Below are 21,646 nucleotides of genomic sequence, written 5' to 3'. Positions count from 1 at the left end.
GGTCGTGATTCAGATGGCCAATGACACCACGGCGTTGAAGATGTTATCATAGCATGGCCTCGTCAGTCACCTAGACGAACCAACAGAGAGTGAAGGGCTGGACAAGGAAAAGGGAAAGTAGCGTGTCTGTGATAAGGTAGTTGATAGAAGAGGGGGAAAAAAACTTACTATGATGTGTCCGTCGAGCTTCACGCACAGGTCGATTCTCGTCTTCCATGACCGATGCGAGTGAGGCAACAAGAGAATGTGCGAGTTCTGGAACGGCATTGCTTGCAGAATACAGCAATTGGCTTGGTTCATTTTTTGACTTCCGCAAATGAAACGCCGAAGGTAGCGCCGCGGACTTTGATTAAAATTTAGACAAGCTTCAACACTGGCCGCGAACATTCAACACATGGAAACCCCGCCTCTTGTGTATTATGTTTATTGCGCGAATGCAAACACTTGACGGTATTATTTATTCACTGCGAGCCTTGAAGCTTGAAGCTTGATTCATCGCCGTCCTTTGGTGTTGCCACAGGTAATTATATCATAGATCCATGTATCCAACACTCCATGCCACTGATCTCAGTGATCTGCCCCAACACAGGATGGACCTACACTGGAATTCCGCAGCCAAGACAGCCACTGCAATGGTCGAGGTTCTCGAACGACAGAATATCAACATCAAAACCCATGGGAAACACCTAACAATATCTGTGCATTTGACGCACTCGGAGAACCACACAAAGGGCGGATATACGGTGCATGGCAAGTCTTCTAGGTTATGGTGATCGCATCATCCAGGCTGAGCGCTTAGGCTTTCCATGCCATGATGGAGAATGTAATGGTTACCGTGCGCTTCATCGCGTGAAGATGCGATCCTATCTGCATGTTGCGCCATGTGTTTACTTCGGATTTGTATCTTTGGCATCCTGTGAAGCTGGAATAAGGATTCTAAAGCAACGATATGTCTGTACGATGGCTATGCATGTGCAAGCATCTGACTACGATGCGACTTTCGTAACCTGCCCATGAATTTGATGAGTATGAAGGTCCGACAATGGCGTGCTTGGTTTGTCTGATGGATCTCGCCTTTAGCTCGCAAACTTTACCAGCTCCTGCTCAAGTCGGCACTACAAAACATCCCTGAAATACAATGGCCACTGACCGAGGCTGTACAATCAGAAATCGGGCTTTTTGCCTGTTACAGGCTTCTCGTCTCCCATGTGCGATTTCTCTTTCAACCCCGTTTGTATGGTGTTTTATATTTAACAGGTATCAATGACACAGCATGAGTCACGATGTATCCGCCAGTGCAACGAAGTCGCATCAAGTGCGCGATCGGATCCACCGAATAGAGTGCGCTGTTGTGTTTATTCTCTGACTTTTGCCATACTGCAGAATGCGACCTTGTTACAGAAAGCAATCAGGGGAGCTGATAGTACGTCTCGAGCTTGACCAGCGAAGCCAAGAGAACACAGATGCTCATTGCAATCACACCACGGTTAGATCGATGGCCACATGGTTTCTTACGGGACACCTCGAAAATGGCATTCGAAATAAGTTTCCGATATCACTAACCACTGGAATTTTTCTGGTGTCCGAGTGGTTGCATGCGTAATACTGGTTTGTAAATCAAATTCTACTTGGATTATCCAGGGCTTTTTGTTTGATTTCGAACCGTTTGACCGGATCAAGGGTCTCGAGGCGGGGTCAAATATATATGTCCATTATACTGATTTTGGCGATAGGAACGCTGAACGGTGGTATATCTAGCACGAACGCTGTCGTTATACACCACCAACCTTCCCCACTCGCTCACACCCATCCCTCGAACATGACCTACGTCTCAAGTGATCCCACTTACTGGCCGTGGATCAATTTGAATATTTTTTTCAGCTATTGGACAGGTCTGTCGCATAAAGATGTCTAGATCTAACATTGACTTGCAGGTTCGCAGTTGCCTCTGGCGTCGTGGTGGTATACGATTGGGGTGAGCAGGACTGTTCGAAAATCGCTAATGTTCTCATGATATTTCCAGTCTTAACACTGGGACAAGAGGTACGTCGATGTTATCGCAGCAGCAGCCAACTCGCTAAGAATGGTGCCATGGATTGAACTCATCTGGGTGAGTGACAAGAGTCCAGTATCAGAAGGAAACAAGAGCATGCAATGAATTCGCGACAGAAACAACGCTGGTCTCTCATGACCGTGCTGTATTTGATTGTTCGTATTCATGTTGTGCTTCAGCGTGGTGGGCAACTTGTGCTGACTCTAAAATGATCTAGATACGCTATATTGGAATACCGTATTCTGTGTATGTGTCGAGATCAACAACTTTGCACTGTGCTAACGGGTCATCTCTGACAACTAGTGGCATTGTTCTGGGTATGTCTCATATGCGCTGTGTTCCATTTTTCTGACCGGCGGCACACAGAAATTATGCCATCGGTATCGCTGACAGATGCAGTGAGTATTCTGCGACTATCTCATTCCCATCCAATCAATACGCTCATGTGTAGGGGTGAGTGAGACTCCAACCATTGAGCGTGGCTCAACATAATGACTCCATAGGTGTAAGTCGGAGTCTTGATACTAGTGCGAGAACACTCACTAATTGAGAATTTTAGGCACTATCACGAACTACGCAATAACTGGGACAAATATGGCCTTAATTGTCATGTTGGACGGTAAGTTGCCAAGGTGCAATATATTGATCTGACTGACACACGATGCAAGTGATCATGATTGCTCGGTTGCATGCCATGCACCAGGGATCTAGAACGATGCTTATCTTCCTTGTTATTATCTTCCTGGCTGTAAACATCGCCTGCGGAGTAATGACGGCAATAGCACTCAACGATACTGCAGCAGGTAAGCTTTAGTACTTGTCGACTTGAAGAACACAGCTCATTGGACAAACACCAGAGGAGTTCATACTCTCTGGCACATGTGTGTGCTATTATTCACTTGGAGAGAACGAACAGCTTCTGTATTCAATGGTTTGGATCCTCAACACTGTTTGGGAGGTCCTTGCACTGTGTCTTTCAGTCTGGGTTGCTGTGAAACACTTCCGTGAACTGCGACGACTCGGCCCATCAACAGGATCGACCATCGGGGACTGTTTCAGAGTGCTGATACAATCTCACGTTCTTTATTTTGCAAGGTGAGCTTGTAATGTGAACGCAGTTATATGTTTCTGCTCAAGTTCCACACATGTTAGCTTTCTTGGTGTCTCTTGCCTCCAGCTTGCTTGTTACTCTAAAGAAATCTTGGTGCGCTGACCTGTCGCCAACATCTGCGTGTAACCACTGCTCATAGGTTCTATAGAATTCAAATTCTATTGGAGCTCAGATTCTCTATGGTACTCTTTTGATTTTATCGGTCGTGCAGATGTTTGTGCTGGGACCACGCCTCATTCTTAGCGTTCGAGAATACCACGCCGAACTCGTGGCATACTCCGACGCAGAAACTAGCATGAATTCGATTGTTTTCGAGGAGCATGTACATATATCGACTAGCAGTACTGTGTAGGGAAATGCTTGCCGAGTGGTCTGCAGGAGGAGACATTTGATCGAGGATCCGTCATGGTATTTATTTAACATATAGGGTTTCGAAGTATATTTGAAAGTTCTAGCCAAAGCTATTTCTTGTTGTATCACTACGAGAACGAAGCGCCCGCGCGTGAACTAAGTGGTAAGCTGAAATTATCCGCAACTAACAACGGAACTGGTCCTTTATGGGCGATGTTAAAATACAACGAGAATCAGTAAAAGTGCCCTGACAGCTAATTCTGCGCGTTGGTGTTCCACTGTCTGGACATACAGATACTGCGAATCGTGAAGCCACATATGGCTGATAAGTTCTAGCAGACCATTGAAATACGAGAATCGTTCCTTCTGGTTTCGATGGCATACTAGTAGTGCCTGTCCGTTGAACTTCACGCACAGGTCAATTATCTTCTGCCATGTCCGATGCGAGTGAGGTAACAAGAGAGAATGGTACAAGTGGGAGTTCCGGCTGCCGGAACGGCAGTGAACGATTAGCACACATCTTTCGGTAAACACCGAAGTTTGCACTAACCAAGCTTCAACGTTGGCTGCGAACACATGGAGGTGTTGCATCCTTCGTATTATGTTGGGTGCGCGAATGCAAACTCTTGTTTTATTGTTTCATTGTGCTCAGCATCGTGTGTGTCTTTAGCCTCCTCCCTCAAAACGGTCAGTTCTTCCTCTGGACGATGGTCATGGCTCATAACCAGCAGCGCTTTACTGAACACAGCCGGTGACCAACGTACATCAGCACACAAGTCTGGACCACAGCGAAATTGGCCCTGCCAGGTCTCACTATCACATATACTATCACTACTCTATTTCCTCGCCCAAACGAGGATACAAAAATCTAAATTTGCGCCGGCACTTGTATTCCTGGTAGGTTGTGCACCATTGCTCTCGCTAGAATCACAACTTATGTGTTACACAGACCGCGGGTTAGTACGGCTAATACTATACCCGTACCCGTATGGGTACGGTGTTGATCGTCTTCCGACCCGCGGATATACCGTGCTATACCCTAGTCTCCCGCTTGCAATTTCCCCAATCAACCACGAATTAGCATGTATCAGGCTGTACAAATCATTATTCGAGCGTGCTAGGTGATAGATAAGGTGAGATATATCCGACCCACTCTGTCACGGTTTCTTGTCTGAGTTCCGCAGAATGAACCTTGATTGGAGGGCCGTTACGCCTCGAGCTCAGCCAGCGATGTCGAAGAGTGTGTCCATACTTGTTCCACGCATATCACATTTTGAACTGTGTTAGATCGAAGACTACAGGATTTCATAGGGAATCCTCCATTTTTTGCAAGCTCGCAGCAAAAACACCTCAAAAATCGCGTTGGAGATAAGTTTCCGACATCACGCGCACGAACGACTGGAACAAGCTGTAGTCCCGTGCGTAATACTGATTTGGAAATCAAAATCTTTGATTGCCGGCTTTTAGATCGATTTCGTGCCGTATCACTTGATCAAGGGTCTTGAGGCGTGACCAAATTTCCATTGTTACCATGCTGATTTTGGTGATAGTACAAGGGCTGCGCGCTGAACGGTGGTGCATTTAGCACGAACGTTATCGTCATACACCACTGACATTCCCACTCGCTCAGCCATCCTTCGAACATGACCTACATCTCAAATGATCCCAGTTACTGGCCGTATATCAATTTCAATATTTTTGTCAGCTACTGGACAGGTGTGTCGCATCAAGATATCCAGATCTAAAGTTGACTTAAGGTTTCGCAGTTGCCGCGGGCGTCGTGGTGGTATACAATTGGGGTGAGCAGGACAGTGTTCTAAAATCGCTGATGTTCTCATGATATTTCTAGTCTTAACACTCGGACAAGAGGTACGTTGATGTCATCGGCGGAGCAGCCAACTCGCTAAGAATGGTGTCATAGATTGAACTCATCTGGGTGAGTGACAAGAGTCCCGTATCAGAAGAAACCAAGAGCATGCAATGAATTTGCGACAGAGACAACGCTGGTCTCTCATGACCGTGCTGTATTTGATTGTTCGTACTCGTGTTGTGCTTTAGCGTGGTGGGAAACTTGTGCTGACTCCAAAATGTTCTAGATACGCTATATTGGAATACCGTATTCTGGGTATGTGTCGCGATCCACAACTTTGCACTGTGCTAATAGCTCATCTGTGACAACCAGTCTCTGTCTTCTGGGTATGTCTCATATGCTCTGTGTTCCATTTTTCTGACCGGCGGGACACAGAAATTATACCATCGGTATCGCTGACAGATGCAGTAAGTACTCTGCAACCATCTCATTCCCATCCAGTCAATACGCTCATATGCAGGGGTGAGTGAGATTCCAACCATTGAACTGGGTTCAACATAATGACTCAATACTAGGTGTAAGTCTGAGTCTTTGACACTAGTGCGAGGGCGTTCACTAATTGGAAGTTTTTAGGCACTATCACGTATTATGCAATAAATCTGACAAATTTGGCGTTGACCGCCATGTTGGGCAGTGAGTTACAGTTACAATACCTCTGTGATATTAACCTGACTGACGCGTGATGCAAGTGATCATGATTGCTCGGTTGTATGCCATGTATCAGGGATCCAGAAAGATGCTTATGTTCCTTGTTATTGTCTTCCTGGCTGTAATCATCACCTGCGGAGTAATCGCGGCAATAACACTCAACGGTACTGTACTAGGTAAGCTGTACTTGTCGACTTGAAGAACATAGCTCATTGGACAAACGCCAGAGGAGTTCATACTCTCTGGCAAGCGTACGTGCGATTATGGAATCGATGGGGACAAGCAGCTTCTTTTTTCGATTGTTTGGATGCTCAACACTGTTTGGGAGGTCCTCGCACTATGCCTTGCAGTCTGGGTTGCTGTGAAACACTTCCGTGAGCTGCGACGACTCGGCCCATCAACAGGATCGACCATCGGGGACTGTTTCAAAGTGCTGATACAATCTCACGTTCTTTATTTTGCAAGGTGAGCTTGTAATGTGAACGTGGTTATATTTTCTGCTCAAGTTCCGCACATGTTAGCTTTGTTTGTACCTCTTGCCTCCATCTTGCTGTTTTCTCTCCAGAAATATGGGTATGCTGACCTGTTGCTGATATCTGTGTGTAACCACCGCTCATCGTTTGTGTAGAATTCATCTTCTATTGGAACTGAGACACTCGAAGGTGCTCTTCAAATTTTATCGGTCGTGCAGATGTTTGTGCTAGGACCACGCCTTATTCTTAGCGTTCGAGAATACCACGCCGAACTCGTGGCAGACTCCGACACAGAAACTAGCATGAATTCGATTGTTTTCCAGGAGCATGTACATGTATCGACTAGCAGTACTGTGTAGGGAAATGCGTGTCGAGTGGTCTGCAGGGAGGAGAAATTTGGTGCAGGATCCGTCTCGGTATTATTTGAAAGGTCTAGGCAAAGCTATTTATTGTTGTATCACTACTGGAACGGAAGGACTGGCAACCAAACTGGTCCTTGATGACCGATGTTAAAATACAACGAATATCAGTAAACGTGCCTCGACAACTGATTCTGCGCGTTGGTGTTCTACTGTCTGGACATATAGATACTGCGAATCGTGGAACAAGATGGCTGATAACTCGGTGCTCAGATGTGTTTTCCTCCATGCGATGGGCCACGGAGAATGAAATGAATGAATCTCATAGACTCGTGGTTCGACTGTACGTCTCTCTCGCGAATGAGCATGACAAGGATATGGGTCTGCTGATGATAAGTGGAGAATCAGAAAATGTTAGAAGGCCTCAAGCGTACCTATCAAACTAGCAACTACTGATGAGGCCGCAGGCGTCGACCACGATATTCTGTTGGAGCCCTCGCCAAGCACGACTATTAGAGTAAAGCAACGAACGGATACAGACCATGCATACACACACGTTGACATGGATCGCAGTCCTAGGGCAAGCAAATGATCACTTGAAATTTAAAGAAGTATCTGATAGAGTGTGAGAAACGAATTCGAAGATACTTTGCAGGAACGTTGAAGGGTAGCGTGATGTCTCGCCCGTGAGCTGTTGCAACGACCAATGATAAGGGTGGGTGCCGGTGACTGGTGATATATTTATATATTGCACGCAGTATGAGAATAAAGTTCCGGGGAGCGACTATTCCTGCAGGTACTATCGATGGAGACGCGAGGTGCATCAATGGCGGGATTAGGATACGTGTTCGATTCGATTATGGACAACCGGCGTGATGGTTATAAAGCCCCGCACCAAATAGATGAACCTAGAATAGATGCCGGGCTAGATAAGGCATGGATGAAGAAACGAATCCTGGAAGACGCGCGCACATTAGGACGACGACACGAACGACAACGAAAGTATGTCATCGGGAATCAGATCGCCAATTTTATTAGCATTACAAGTTTTTCTTATTCATCTAGATTGAGGGAATTGATGAGTTAAAACCTTGTTAGAACCTACATGTCTCCTGTTCAAGGGGTGCCTAGTTGGGAGGCCTTAGAGTGGCTGACCTCCTCACTGATGGCCCTTCTCCACGAGGTCTAACACTTACTCGAAGCCCTTTCTGCTAAATGAATGTAGGATCACGGATATGAGCGGAACGGACCTAAGACTTTTGAAGGTCAATTTTACATAATCAACCTACAAACTCACTTTAGCTTACACGGATAGTTCATCCAGGTTTTCCATCGACCAATGGCTACTAACAAATCTTAATTTATTTATCGCAGTCGCTCTGGAGTGCGTCCCACCTGGCGACTCCCAGCACGCCGCCCAAACCATGCAGGATCGCCGAGCCCATCCTATCATTCATCTGGGCCGCAGAGAAGTAGTAACGAATTGTGCTCGAAGAGTGGATGTAGAATGTAAGATCGGTGAGTCATCGGATCGTCTGATATAGTCAACGATGATTGTTTGTATCAATTAAAAAACGGCACCTTTGAACCTCGACCCTTCGAGAAGTTTCTTTCAACTCTCGTTTCCGTTTCTCCGTCGATAGCAATTCTGAAGCCTTGATTCGTCGCTGTAATTTGGTGTCGCCACAAGTAACTATATCATAGCTTTCATGTATTTGACACTGATCTGTGCCGACACAGGACGGACCTAAACAGGAACGACAGGTCTCACTCTTGGCAGGATAGATGTTTACTGAAACACGATGCCATCGATATGAGCCTGTACAATCACAAATCAGCCTTCTGGCGTGTTGCAGCTTTATTGTCTCCCGTGTGCAATTTCCTCCGATGGTGGCGTATAAGTATCCAACATCTATCAATCACGAATCAGGAGGTATCTGGCAGTACAATACATCTGCATCACCATGATACCAAGTGCGCTTGTATCGAATTCGCTCTATATGCTTACCATCTCTTTGTTCATCGTTTTGATAAAATCATGATAGCCCAATTATTCGAGCGTACCAGGCGACGGACGAAGTGAGATATATTCGACCCACTCTGCTACGATTTCTTGTCCGAGTTCCGCAGAATGACACTTGTTCCATAAGAGTACTCGTAGGGCTGTTACGCCTTGAGCTCAGCCAGCGATGCTGAAGAGTACGTAAATACTTGTTTCACGCATATCACAGCTCGACCTGTGTTAGATCGATGACTACATGATTTCATGGGGAACTTCTTGATTTTTGCCACCTTGCAGCAAAAACACGCGTTTCAAAGAAGTTGCCGACATCACCAACGACTGGAACTTTCCTGGTGTCCAAGTAGTCCTGTGCGTAATACTGATTTGAAAATCAAAATTTATTTTGATTGACAGGTTCTTGATTAACTTTGCACCGTTTCACTCAATCGAGGGTCTTGAGGCGTGAGCAAAAATCCATCTCCAACAAGGGCTGAGCACTGAACGGTTAATATATCTTGCACGAACGCTGTCATTATACACCACTAAACTTCCCCACTCGCTCACACCCATCCCTCGAACATGACCTACGTCTCAAATGATCCCAGTTACTGGCCGTATATCAATTTCATTATTCTTTTAAGCTATTGGACAGGTTTGTTGCATAAAGATGTCTGGATCCAACGTTGACTTGCGGTTTTGCAGTTGCTGCTGGCATCGTGGTGGTATATGATTGGGGTGAGCAGGACAATGTTCGAAGATCGCTGATATTCTCATGTTGTTTCCAGTCTTAACGCTCGGAAAAGAGGTACGTCGATATCATCGCCGCAGCAGCCATCTCACTGAGAATGGTGTCATAGATTGAACTCATCTGGGTGAGTCACAAGAGTTCCGTATCAGAAGAAAACAAGAGCATGCAATGAATTCGCGACAGAGACAACGCTGGTCTCTCATGACCGTGCTGTATTTGACTGTTTGTACTTCGTGTTGTGCTTTAGCGTGGTGGGCAACTTGTGCTGACTCCAAAATGTTCTAGATACGCTATATTGGAATACCATATTCTGTGTATGTGTCGAGACCAACAACTTTGCACTGTGCTAATACCTCATCTCTGACAACTAGTGTCAATCTTCTGCGTATGTCTCATATGCGCTGTGTTCCATTTTCTGACTGGCGAGACACAGAAATTATGCCATCGGTATTGCTGACAGATGCAGTGAGTATTCTGCAACTATCTCATTCCCATCCAATCAATACGCTTATGTGTAGGGGTGAGTAAGATTCCAACCACTGAACTTGGCTCAACATAATGACTCAATAGGTGTAAGTCGGAGTCTTTGCTACTAGTGCGAGGGCGTTCACTAATTGCGAGATTTAGGCAATATCACGTACTACGCAATAAATGGCACAATTTTGGCCATGAATGCCATGTTGGCCGGTGAGTTACCGGGTGCAATACCTCTGATATTGACCTGACTGACACACGGTGCAAGTGATCATGATTGCTCGTTTGTATGCCATGTATCAGGGATTTAAAAAGATGCTTATGTTCCTTGTTATTATCTTCCTGGCTGTAAACATCGCCTGCGGAGTAATTGGGGCAATAGGAATAAACAATCTTGTACTCGGTAAGTTGTACTTGTTGACTTGAAAAACACAGCTCATTGGACAAACACCAGAGGAATTCATACTCTCGGGCATGCATGCATGTTTTTCTGTGGTTGGGTACAACCAGCTTCTTCTTTCAATGATTTGGATTCTCAACACTGCATGGGAGGTCCTCGCATTGTGTCTTTCAGTCTGGGTTGCTGTAAAACACTTCCGTGAGCTGCGACGACTCGGCCCATCGACAGGATCGACCATCGGGGACTGTTTCAGAGTGCTGATACAATCCCACGTTCTTTATTTTGCAAGGTGAGCTTGTAATGTGAACACGATTATATTTTTCTGCTCAAGTTCTGCACATGTTAGCTTTGTTGGTGTCTCTGTCCTCCAGCTTGCTTTACTATTTCCAGAAATCTTGGTGCGCTGACCTGTCGCCAACATCTGCATGTCAACATTGCTCATCATTTGTTGTAGAATTCGAGTTCTATTGGATTTTCGATACTCGGAGGTACTCTTCAAATTTTATCCGTTGCGCAGAGGTTTGTGCTGGGACCACGCCTCATCCTGAGCGTTCGAGAATACCACGCCAAACTCGTGGCAGGCTCGGACACAGGAACTAGCATGAATTCGATTGTTTTCCAGGAGCATGTACATGTATCGACTAGTAGTACTATGTAGGGACCAAGTTGTCTGCAGGGAGGCAAAATTTAGTGGAGGATCCATCGTGGTATTTATTTAACATATTGTGTTTCGAAGTATATTTATGTAAAAGGTTCAGGCAAACCTATTTATATATTGTGGTATCATTACTGGAACGAAACGCCCGTGTCTGAACTAAGTGGTAAGGGGAAATTATTCGGAACGACTAGCAACCAAACTGGTCTTTGGTGACCGATGTTAAAATACAACAATGAGGATCAGTGAAAGTGCCCTGACATTTGCGCGTTTGTGGAGTTTCACTGAATATATAGATACTGCGAACCGGGAAGCCAGATGGCTGATAACTCATCGGTACTCAGATGCGATTTCCTCCATCCGATGGACTACGGAGAATGAATGAATCGCTTAGACTCATGGTTCGATTACGTCTTTCTTGCGAATGAGGATGACAAGGATATGGGGTCTGCAGAATGGTGGGTGCTCAGATGCAATTTCCTCTATGCGATGGGCCACGGAAAAAGAAATGAATGAATCGCGTACACTCATGGCTCGACTGTACGTCTCTCCCGCGAATGAGCATCACAAGGATATCGGATCTTCTGAGTGATAAGTGGAGAATAAGAAAATGTCAGAAGGCCTCAAGCGTACCTATCAAACTACTGAGGAATCGACTGCGATATTATGTTGGAGGCCCTGCTTAACACGACCATCAAAGTAAAGCACTGAACGAGATACAGATATGCATCCGTACCCCCATTGACGTGGATCACAGTCCTAGGGCAAGCAAATGATGACTTGAAAGAAGTATCTGATAGAGTGTGAGAAACGGGGAAATTCGAAGATACTCTGCAGCAACGTTGAAGAATAGCGTGATGTCTCGCACGTGAGCTGTTGCAACGACCAATAAGGGTGGGTGCCGGTGACCGGTGATATATTTATATATTGCACGCAGGATTTCCGGAAAGTGGCTATTCCTGCAGGTACTATCGATAGAGACGCGAAGTGCATCGATGGCGGGATTAGAATACATGTTCGATTATGGACAACCGGCGTGATGGTTAAAGCCCCGCACCAAATAGAACCACGAATAGATGCCGGGCTAGATAAGGCATGTATGATGATACGAATCCTGGAAGAACGTACATTAGGACGACGACACGAACGACAACGGAAGCATGTCATCGGGAATTAGATCACCGATGTTATAAGCATTACAAGTTTTTCTTATTCATCTAGATTGAGGGAATTGATGAGTTAAACCTTGTTAGAACCTACATGTCTCCTGTTCAAGGTGTGCCTAGCTGGGAGGCCTTAGAGTGGCTGACTTCCTCGCTGATGGCCCTTCTCCACGAGGTCTACCTTCGATAGCACTTATGAGTCGAGCCCTTTCTGCTAAATGAATGTAGGATCGCGGATATGAGCGGAAACGGACCTAAGACTTTTGAAGGTCAATTTTACATAATCAACCTACAAACTTACACGGGTAGTTCATCCAAGTTTTCCGTCGACCAATGGCTACGAGAGATATTGAGCGATGACTAGAGCGATAACGACAATCTGAATGTTGAAGATACATTGATCGCAATCGCTCTGGAGTGTGTCCCACCTAGCGACTCCCTAGCACGCCGCCCAAATCATGCAGGATCGCCAAGCCCCATACCATGGGGCGCAGAGAAGTAGTAACGAATTGTGCGTGAAGAGTGGAGATGTAAGATCGTCGAGTCATCGGATCGTCTGATATCCAGATCAGTTGAATGTTGTTACTGGTATGAACCCACGCATCACTGAAATAGAGTCAACGATGATTGTTTGTATCAAGTAAAAACGATGACGACCTAAGAACTGTGAGTGATTTGGAAGACCGGATGGCCGATGACACCATGACGTTGAAGAAGTACTCAAGGTAGTCACCTGGATGAAGTACTTAGACAGTTGGATATCTGTGTCGAGGAGGGAGGGTCCCGGACGAAAGCCAAGGGACAACGAGCGGCCGGGCTTGAGTCGGGGGGGCTCGTTATAAAATAAAGGGACGAGATCGCTACGAGATCGGAAATATCGTAAAGTGCTATGAAGATTCCGGCGATATGGCCGATGTGTGACGAATCGAGAAATTCCCGAACGTACGACGAGCGGGAATCTTTATCGGGAATCGGATCGCCGATTTTGTCTGGTAAAAACAAGTTTTTTTTATTTGAATTTATCTAGATTGAGCGAATTCTCAGCGAACGACGTTGTTCATTTTGTGCTCACTACGTACTCACATCCGTGCTCATCGTGCTAATCATCGAGCTCATCGTCGGGCTCGTTGGCTGTTGGAACGTGTTTTTGGTGAGGCTAGATCCGAGATAGTCCACGTGTTTTGTATTGATTCTCCGCTTTTGTTAGTAAAAACGCAGGGAACGCCCTTCACCCCAGCTGCCTCCTCGTCTTCTCGTTCAAAGTTTCAATTGTCAACGACGTTTGTACGGCTGGCAACGGTTTTATATTTTGTTTTTTTTTCAGGTCAAATATTAGATCGGGTATCTGGTCTCAGATCGGAGATCTATGGCCTCGCCAGCTCGTCGTGCAAGACCTCAAGTAACGGCAGAAGTTCAAGTCAGACTACCACCAATAAAATCATTACAACTAGCACACACAACAACAGAACAAGATACAGTATACCCAACCCCACTAAGCGCTGCATGGCCACCAAATCAGCAATTCGCTCGTACAACTCCCCTAGTACCAACAACACTAGATCCAACAGCCTATCCAACTCCAATCTCTGCACGTCCTCACAGAACTTCATATCAGCAATTTCAAAACTCTTCCTTCCACTACGTACCACCAACAACAGCAGAAAGTACAACAAGCACGACAAGTTCAACCAGAAATTTCATAGACGACAAGACTCTCCCATTCGCTCACGACAGAACAACATCCTACCCCCGTTATCCACACCCACCACGTGACCCACAACAACCAGACGATCGAAGCGTGTACACTCCAGCAGAAGCACGCGCCACTTATAGCCCATATGCGCAAGACGCACGTCCTTATCCACAGGACCCGCGCTACACCCAAGACCATCCACGCCCACCCTATACCACAACTCCCGACCCTAGATACGACGCACGTGCAACCTACCCAGCACAAGATACGAGGACATACCCAGACCCCCGCTATCCGGATCCCCAGAGGGCCTATCCAGCTGATCAACGGGGCTATCAGACAAGCCCCGAAATCGAGAGGGCCTATCAGGATCCGCGCTATCCCCCTCAGGATGGCCGTCCAACTTATGACGCGCATGGCCGTCCCTATCCTCAAGAATCAAGGGCCTATCCACCTCCGCCGCAGCCAGGTCCACCGCAGCCCCAAACGCAGGACACGCGATACACCCCTACCCAAGAGGCCCGAAATACATACCCTCCACCCACGCCTGCCTATCCCCCAGCGCAGGATACCAGACCGTATGCACCGCCTCCCCCTGTAGAACGTAATTATTCGCAGACGGAGGCGAGAGGGTATCCGGGGGAAAGGCAGCAGCAGCAGCAGCAATTGGGTTATTCGCATGATGCACAACAACCAAGGGTAGATCAACGTTCGTCCGTGCTGGAATCACAGCCACAATCACAGCCGCCTCACTCTCATTCACAACCTCAACCTTCACGCGAGCACCGCGGAACGACTTCCAACGATCGTAATTTAGGTGTGGTCGAGCCACGTGCGGTGGAAGTCAGGCCTACTTTACTACAGAGGCAGTCGGTGAGCGATGCGAGACCTGTGGCAGTGGAGACTAGGAGTGGGTTGGAAACGCAAGTGAGGGGTGTGGGCATGGAGACGCAGCCGAGGAGTGTGGGTATGGAGACGCAGAGGCCACCGGCGTTCGAGTCACAGAGGCCACCAGCGTTCGAGTCGCAGGTCAGGGGAGCAGGGGTGGAGACGCAGACACAGACGCAAGGCAGGCAGGCAGTGTTTGAGCCGCAGCCGAGGCAGACGAATTTAGAGACGCAGACACGACCACCAGTATTCGAGACGCAGGCGAGACCTCCGGCTTTCGAGTCTCAGCCAAGACCGACGTTTGAGCCTCAGAGGCAGACGATGATCGAGCCACAACCAAGATCGACGTTTGAGTCTCAATCAAGATCTACGGTTCTCGAGTCGCAAGTGAGACCTACGCCATTTGAGCCTCAGCAAAGACCTGCGGTACTCGAATCACAGCCAAGACCGCCTATGATGTTGGAAGGTCCAGCGAGATCTACGGGCTTCATTTCTCAGTCTCAGTCCCAGTCCCAGTCTCAAGGATCTCAAAGGGTTGCAGGAGGTGATAGGATGAGCAAGGACGATGTCATTCGAGAGGTAAGTCTTTCTTTCTCTTGGTTTGTTTGTCTTGCGTTTGATCGTGGGGGATGAGTATGGACGCGATGCTGACGTTGGTTCTCTAGATCGTTCAGCATTGTACGGCGTTATATAAATTTGCAGATCATTATTGTGAGTTTCCCATCTTGTCTCCTTTAATTCTTTTGTACCCTCCCCCACTCCAATCCCAACACTAACCCCCTCCACAGCCACCCTCCAATCCTCCAACCCACATCTCCAACCGCCTGCGGAAGAACTCGCAGAAATGACAGCCCGTGCAGGAGAGGTTGTCCGTCTTCTCGAAGCACTCCGAAACGACATCCCCATCTTCCCATCCTCCCTTCTCTCTGCATCCGCATTTACTTCCCCACCCGGACCCCACGCACTCGTCTCAGTGCACCCCCACGCTCTAGAAGCAGCCGTCAAAGGACACATAAACTCGAGCTCCAGTCTAGGAATGGGCATAATGGACATCGATGCGCCAGATCGGGCGCCGAAGCGGCCTTGGGAGGATGTAGAAGGTATGCTACCTCCTGGATCTGGGCCTGGTATCGCCCCATCTTCATCGGCAGGGCACGTTCCTGTTCCTCTCGCATCTCCATCGGGGTTAGGAGCGGCGCAGATTCCTGGAACGGCTACGGGTTTGGGTGGGGCACAGGATCAAGACCGATCGATGGCTGAAGCAGATATGGAACTCATAAGGACCAAGAGAGCGCTGACGACCATGGCGGCCGCTGCTGCGCTGGGTGGGAATGGGGGTGGAGGGAGTGGAGGGAAGAATAAGTATCGGAAGCGGAGTGTGAGTCGTTTTATGTTTTTTACTTGGACAGTATTCGGTGCTGACTGGGTGGTACGGTGGATAGCGCGCGACACCTCCTGGAAAATGCCATTCCTGCAATATTCGGGAGACGCCAGAGTGGAGACGGGGACCGGATGGTGCAAGGACGTTGTGTAATGCTTGTGGGTTGCGTATGTGACTTTTTCTTTTGTGGGATTGGTTGTTGATGGCTCTCTTTCGATGTGTTTTTTTGGTCATGTGTATTCTAACCCGCCTTGGACCCACTTCAACAACCCATCCGCGCTCGCAGACTACGCGAAGCTCGTGCGTAAGCGCGAGAAAGCCCTTGCAAACGGGGAGACGCCATCAATCCAGCGCATCGATATGGAGATGCTTCGTGCAAGTGCGCGAGCTGCTGATGCCGACAAGGGTGGCCGCGCTGCATTAGGAGGCGGATCTGCGGGTGGAGCCGTCATGAATTCAGTTAGTGGAAACGGACATGGCAGTGGCAGCGGAAGTGGGGGTGGGAATAGTAACGGCGGAGGAGACGACAAGATGAATTTAGGGATCCATCAAGGCTCGTTCCAGATCAACACGGACGCCGGCGATGCGATGCAGGATCAAGATCCTAATATGAATTCGCAATCGAGCGCAGGGGGGACGTATACGCGTCCTCCACGCCCTGCGCACTCGAAGCGTCCGTCGTCGACTCGAGTGATGCAGTCCCCTGGAGTTATGGGCGGGCAACATCCATCTGCGGGCGTTTCGCATCATCCATCTGGACAGACGCCATCCATGTCTCATCATACGACGCCATCTGTGCAGCACCACCAAGCGCCGTCTACGCACCACCAAACGCCGTCTGCTCACCATCAGACACCATCTGCGCACCATCAGACGCCGTCTGCGCACCACCAAACGCCGTCTGTGCAACACCATCAAACGCCATCGATATCCCATCACACGACTCCTTCTGTGACTCATCAAAGTGGTAATTCGTCATCGGGATCTACATCGCGTCACCCACCTGCTGCGTCACATACGCCTGCAGCACCGCCTGCCTCTCAACAGAATCAAGGGCATCATCAGCCGACTGCGCAAGGACATCATCAATCTGGGTCGGCGCAAGGACATCATCAATCTACGACGCAGGGACATCACCAATCTACGGCGCAGGGGCACCATCAATCTGGGTCGGCGCAAGGACATCATCAATCTACGTCCGCGCAAGGACACCACCAAACGTCTGTGCACCACCCTCCGTCTCGACTCGTACCACCGCCTACGCCGCCTTGGTACCTGCCCGCTGCCAATCAGTCACATTCGATGCTGAGGCAGTGATGTTTGGAGAGTTGATAATTTTAGGACTATCGTTACCCACACTAAGGAAGGGGTACGATGATAATGCATGGTTGGCTGAAAGGCTATACCTAATCGTGCTGGTTATGATGATATCACATGGTGATCTCACGAGGTTTGTACTGATCACATCGGTTTTTTCAATTTCCTTTGCATATCTCACCAAGTTGTTTTCCGTGTTGTTCTTTGTATTACGCATCGCACTGTCCATCTCTGACTTCTTTCAAGACTTTGCTTCCAAATTCGCTCTTGTAATTCATCTTATCTTTTGCATCTTCCATCACCCCTGCACCACCTGTTTTGTTCTATATGTATATCGCATATAATGATTTGGTTCAGTAATGAACTTGTAATTTTTTTCTTGGCTGTTGCCCAGATACGATGATTTTCTTTCTGATGATGATAGTTTTTGTTTTGAATCGTAGTGCATAGTGTACGTATATATATCAAAGCAGTATTCCTACTTACGAAGTCGAGATCTAAGAAGACTTGGAAGCAGAGATAGATCTAGATTGATCGGGGTGGAAGCTGAAGTAGAAAACATAAATCTCGATCGATTGAAGGGCGTCAACATGTCATTCTCGAAAACGTGGCATCTAATCGATCTTGGAGATCCTTATCGTTCTTTTATCAGATCTTGTCTTTGCTTTTGCGACGATCACGGAATTTCGTGGCTGCTTCATCTGTGCGTGGATATCTTTAGGCTGGATGATCACTGCGGTGTGCTTACTATCGAGACAGGAATCTCAGGCTGGAGAACTTGCCAGGTGAAAAGTGATCTTGTTCAATGTCATAGCAGCTCTTGGTGGCTTCGATTCAGATATGGTCCAAGGAGTCTGGACCTCGATGTGAAGCGCTAGGCGGCGGCCTCTTCTTTTTAAAAGAAGTCATACAGAAATATTCCCACGCGTGTTCCCTCTCTAGGTGGCGGCACTTGGTACAAATCATGTTCAACTTGAATCCTCGTTGATCATCAACGAGTGTCCATCTGCATAAACTGGCCCTGGATCTAGTGCTGCATTCACTTTTTATACAGTGCTTGTGCTGTGTTCGGGCTACTCGGGAATGTAGTGTGTATCTCCGAGTCGTGGCATTGCTTCTCTAATGTTAGTTTTCAGATGCAGTGTCCTATGCAGCGTCAATGCATTGTGAATGACACGTCACGACCGCGTCATAAAGCCTCTTTCATGCCATGTCAAATCTTAGATCTCAGATCTTAGCACTCCAACTGCCACACCTACGCCTTGTCAGTGTCGCGTCACTCCCACATGCCGCATCAAACCTTACCCTACGCGTCAGTACTTCAACTGTCCGTCACAGCACAACCACAGAATCACTATTCAAGGGAAATATTATCTGCTCTGTTCAATAGGTCTCTTGAGTGATGCCCTTTATTTGACCATATCTCTGATACCACATTTTCAGAGTTTGTAGACGAATTGTCGCTCCCTCGCTACAGGCTAGAGAAATTGCACCCATGAAATGTTGCCCTCCGCTGCTGACTGCAGAATATGTGCCCATTAAACGTCGACATACTTCGCAGATGGTTCGGAGAGGGAGGCAAAAGAAAATAATCATTGGCCGATGTGAGTGTAGCTAGTGGTATGTGTCCCTACGATGAATAAAATAACGAAGGAATGGTCATGAACCTCGTACGTGCAACTTCATCCGAGACTGTCAAATTTCAAATGTAGAATATATTCTGGCGCGCGAGTGCTTCAGTGGCACGTCACATGCACGTCACGCCGGGTTACGACCAAATAAATAGTACGCCCCTAACTCCTCTCAGCTCTCAGAGAACTCTGACTCGGACCAACAAGTACCCTTAGGCTCGTGCACATCATACGTCGCAACACATCGCGCCCTGTCAGCTTCAGTTGGGTATAGGTAACTGTGCATTCATTCCCATATGATGAATCACGTTGACGATGGCCAGATTTCCATTGAACACCGATCAGTTTCACTTCGAGCTCACAGTTGAAGCACACCCTATCAGACCTGTCACTAGGAGCACGAAGTATCTTCTCCAGAAGCTGACCGAAAAGAAGGTCGCCATAATGAACCTGCACGAGGAGCCTGTATTCGATCTGTGCCGCTTGCCAACTGAAGTCCTATGTCATATTTTTATCCATCTTCCCCAAACCGACTACATGTTGCCCCCCAACTCAAAATCACCTCCTATGTTACTCACCAGAATATGCCGACGCTGGAGAGAGGTTGCGTTAGACATGCCCTCCTTGTGGTGCAGACTGACCATGAAAATCGACTATTGGAACTGGCGACAGGCAGTCTTCTGCTATGACTCGTGGCTCAAGCGCGCACAAGGACGCCCCCTCTCCTTAGAAATCACGCGCATCAAAAATGACACCACCGACCTACGCACGCTTTTGCAACCTTACACTTCTCAGATTTTCTCTCTCAAAGTCGAGTTTGACAGCGCTAGCCTGAGGGCTGTCGCACCCGAAATCTTGCTAAGTGACCTCCCGGCACTTCAGGAGCTTCAGGTCGTCATACATGCCCTTTTCAAAACACGCGACACACTATCACCTGTTTTGACAGCCATCTCGCGACTCTTCACTCTGCGCAGTCTGAATTTTGAAGCGCTGGATTGCCACGCCATTGAGCGCCTATCTCACCTCAACTTGACAAATATCGACCTCTATAAAAGCAACCCAACCAACATCATAAATTTACTCCAAAAATTTCCCACCCTCTCCTCGTTAAAAATCGAGATGCTCGTCGACGACGGCCTGCCCTGCGAACCGTTTACCCACTCCACCATTCAATTACTCTCCATCCAAGGCAATGTACGCGGCCCCTTTCACCCAGCAGTACCATTGGTTCGCTTGTTCAATGCACTCACGCTTCCCAATTTGCGCGTGCTTCGTGTCGAAGGTGGATCCTGGCCTTGTGTTGAAGATTTAATTTCGCATTATAGGCATGTCGTCAAGTAGGAGTGTTGTTTTAGTTGTTCGAGTCCAAGTCTCCAATATCTGGTGTTCACACACCATTGACCTTCTTGTGGACTTTCGCAACAAGGTGTTTGATGGGCTTTCGAGTTGTTGACCGTTTGTATTTTAACGTTGTGCAAAGAGCTATGTACTGCCAGTAAACAAGAGTAGTACCCTAAATTGTTCAAACGAGGTGCGCGTTATGCGTGTTTGAAAGTCCGACTCATGTTACCGCTTGACTAGTAGTCGAAATCCATCCCAAATCCACCAAAGATGATTTCATTTTCGAAACGCGGATTTCTTCTTGCACCTATGACCACCTACGACGACCTTCCGGGATAAAGTGACTTGAGCGCCTGGATTTGATCCTGTCGATTGGGGAAATCTCAACGCATCTGGCCAGACTTATGCACAACCAAGTCGATACATCCATGCGCATCCCATCATCTGTGCTCAAGTCACACAACAAAAAAGAGGATGCTTGGACAACGATCAATGGAAAGGTTTATAATACCACCCTACCTCCACATCACCCGGGTGGCGAGAAGGAGCTCGTCAGAGCATCGGGCGGAGATGGAATCAAGTTGCTTTGTGAGTACTCACATCTTCGTATGGGCTGCATCCTTGAGCGGGACAATCTAGCCCTGACACATGCGTGGGCGGATGCGGACTTCATGCACATGCTTGATGCATGCCTGGTCGGATTCCTAGTCTCAGAACCAAGCTCTTAATCGTTTGGACATGACGTCGGATATAATTGTTTAGCCTAGAACTGCATGCTCCTATCGATATTTATACCCGATCACTTGCTGTGCTGCAACGGGCCCCGCACAGGTGCTGTGGTGTACTTGACGCTCAGCGCTCAAACCGGACCGCCACGAAATGGACATTTGAGGTGTAGCTGCTTGTACGTCCTTCTTTTGCTAAATTTAATACAAAGCTCTAACAGGTGACTGCAAGAGTCATCGTTATCATAATATTAAGTGTCTCAACTCACTACAAGACTACGGAAATCTACTATTGCCTTGATCATCGCGATGGACGCGTTGCCATACAGCCGAAGGCCCCTCTAGAACCGGGTCGTCCGTCGA

At 47.7% G+C, this 21,646-nt stretch overlaps 8 protein-coding genes across 8 annotated transcripts; all 8 read left to right on the top strand.

The window, feature by feature from the left end:
* The first annotated feature begins 363 nt into the window (after positions 1-363).
* On the top strand, positions 364-919 carry HD556DRAFT_1349247 (uncharacterized protein). The gene has a single exon (XM_041302332.1). The coding sequence runs from the start codon at positions 540-542 to the stop codon at positions 771-773; it is 234 nt and encodes a 77-aa protein (XP_041163482.1). The 5' UTR covers positions 364-539; the 3' UTR covers positions 774-919.
* Positions 920-1,543: 624 nt separating this feature from the next.
* On the top strand, positions 1,544-3,608 carry HD556DRAFT_162006 (uncharacterized protein). The gene is made up of 13 exons (XM_041309765.1): positions 1,544-1,892; positions 1,943-1,975; positions 2,024-2,043; positions 2,096-2,110; positions 2,170-2,208; positions 2,271-2,299; positions 2,357-2,370; positions 2,420-2,455; positions 2,613-2,672; positions 2,722-2,856; positions 2,911-3,148; positions 3,206-3,257; positions 3,313-3,608. The coding sequence occupies exons 1-13, from the start codon at positions 1,706-1,708 to the stop codon at positions 3,514-3,516; spliced, it is 1,062 nt and encodes a 353-aa protein (XP_041163481.1). The 5' UTR covers positions 1,544-1,705; the 3' UTR covers positions 3,517-3,608.
* Positions 3,609-5,158: 1,550 nt separating this feature from the next.
* HD556DRAFT_1440002 (uncharacterized protein) lies at positions 5,159-6,865 on the top strand (the record flags this gene model as incomplete). Its single annotated transcript, XM_041306037.1, has 13 exons — positions 5,159-5,231; positions 5,282-5,314; positions 5,365-5,384; positions 5,437-5,451; positions 5,511-5,553; positions 5,612-5,640; positions 5,698-5,711; positions 5,761-5,847; positions 5,927-6,018; positions 6,075-6,209; positions 6,261-6,498; positions 6,555-6,606; positions 6,662-6,865. The coding sequence occupies 13 exons, from the start codon at positions 5,159-5,161 to the stop codon at positions 6,863-6,865; spliced, it is 1,035 nt and encodes a 344-aa protein (XP_041163480.1).
* Positions 6,866-9,446: 2,581 nt separating this feature from the next.
* HD556DRAFT_1525423 (uncharacterized protein) lies at positions 9,447-11,147 on the top strand (the record flags this gene model as incomplete). Its single annotated transcript, XM_041309265.1, has 12 exons — positions 9,447-9,519; positions 9,570-9,602; positions 9,653-9,672; positions 9,725-9,739; positions 9,799-9,837; positions 9,901-9,929; positions 9,987-10,000; positions 10,243-10,302; positions 10,358-10,492; positions 10,544-10,778; positions 10,836-10,887; positions 10,944-11,147. 12 exons carry the CDS (start codon positions 9,447-9,449, stop codon positions 11,145-11,147), a joined length of 909 nt encoding a protein of 302 aa, XP_041163479.1.
* A 2,526-nt stretch (positions 11,148-13,673) lies between these two features.
* HD556DRAFT_1440000 (uncharacterized protein) lies at positions 13,674-16,422 on the top strand (the record flags this gene model as incomplete). Its single annotated transcript, XM_041306036.1, has 3 exons — positions 13,674-15,467; positions 15,554-15,599; positions 15,677-16,422. 3 exons carry the CDS (start codon positions 13,674-13,676, stop codon positions 16,420-16,422), a joined length of 2,586 nt encoding a protein of 861 aa, XP_041163478.1.
* Positions 16,423-16,485: 63 nt separating this feature from the next.
* HD556DRAFT_1439999 (uncharacterized protein) lies at positions 16,486-17,586 on the top strand (the record flags this gene model as incomplete). Its single annotated transcript, XM_041306035.1, has 1 exon — positions 16,486-17,586. One exon carries the CDS (start codon positions 16,486-16,488, stop codon positions 17,584-17,586), a length of 1,101 nt encoding a protein of 366 aa, XP_041163477.1.
* Positions 17,587-19,426: 1,840 nt separating this feature from the next.
* HD556DRAFT_161822 (uncharacterized protein) lies at positions 19,427-20,765 on the top strand. Its single transcript, XM_041309764.1, has 2 exons — positions 19,427-19,491; positions 19,541-20,765. Exon 2 carries the CDS (start codon positions 19,662-19,664, stop codon positions 20,556-20,558), a length of 897 nt encoding a protein of 298 aa, XP_041163476.1. The 5' UTR covers positions 19,427-19,491; positions 19,541-19,661; the 3' UTR covers positions 20,559-20,765.
* HD556DRAFT_161506 (uncharacterized protein) lies at positions 20,761-21,588 on the top strand. Its single transcript, XM_041309763.1, has 3 exons — positions 20,761-21,146; positions 21,198-21,462; positions 21,516-21,588. Exons 1-2 carry the CDS (start codon positions 20,963-20,965, stop codon positions 21,284-21,286), a joined length of 273 nt encoding a protein of 90 aa, XP_041163475.1. The 5' UTR covers positions 20,761-20,962; the 3' UTR covers positions 21,287-21,462; positions 21,516-21,588.
* Positions 21,589-21,646: the final 58 nt, after the last annotated feature.

This window comes from Suillus plorans (assembly GCF_016647745.1).
Source record: "Suillus plorans strain S12 chromosome Unknown HD556scaffold_12, whole genome shotgun sequence".
Lineage (NCBI taxonomy): Eukaryota > Fungi > Basidiomycota > Agaricomycetes > Boletales > Suillaceae > Suillus > Suillus plorans.
This window is presented reverse-complemented; position numbering and strand designations above follow the sequence as displayed.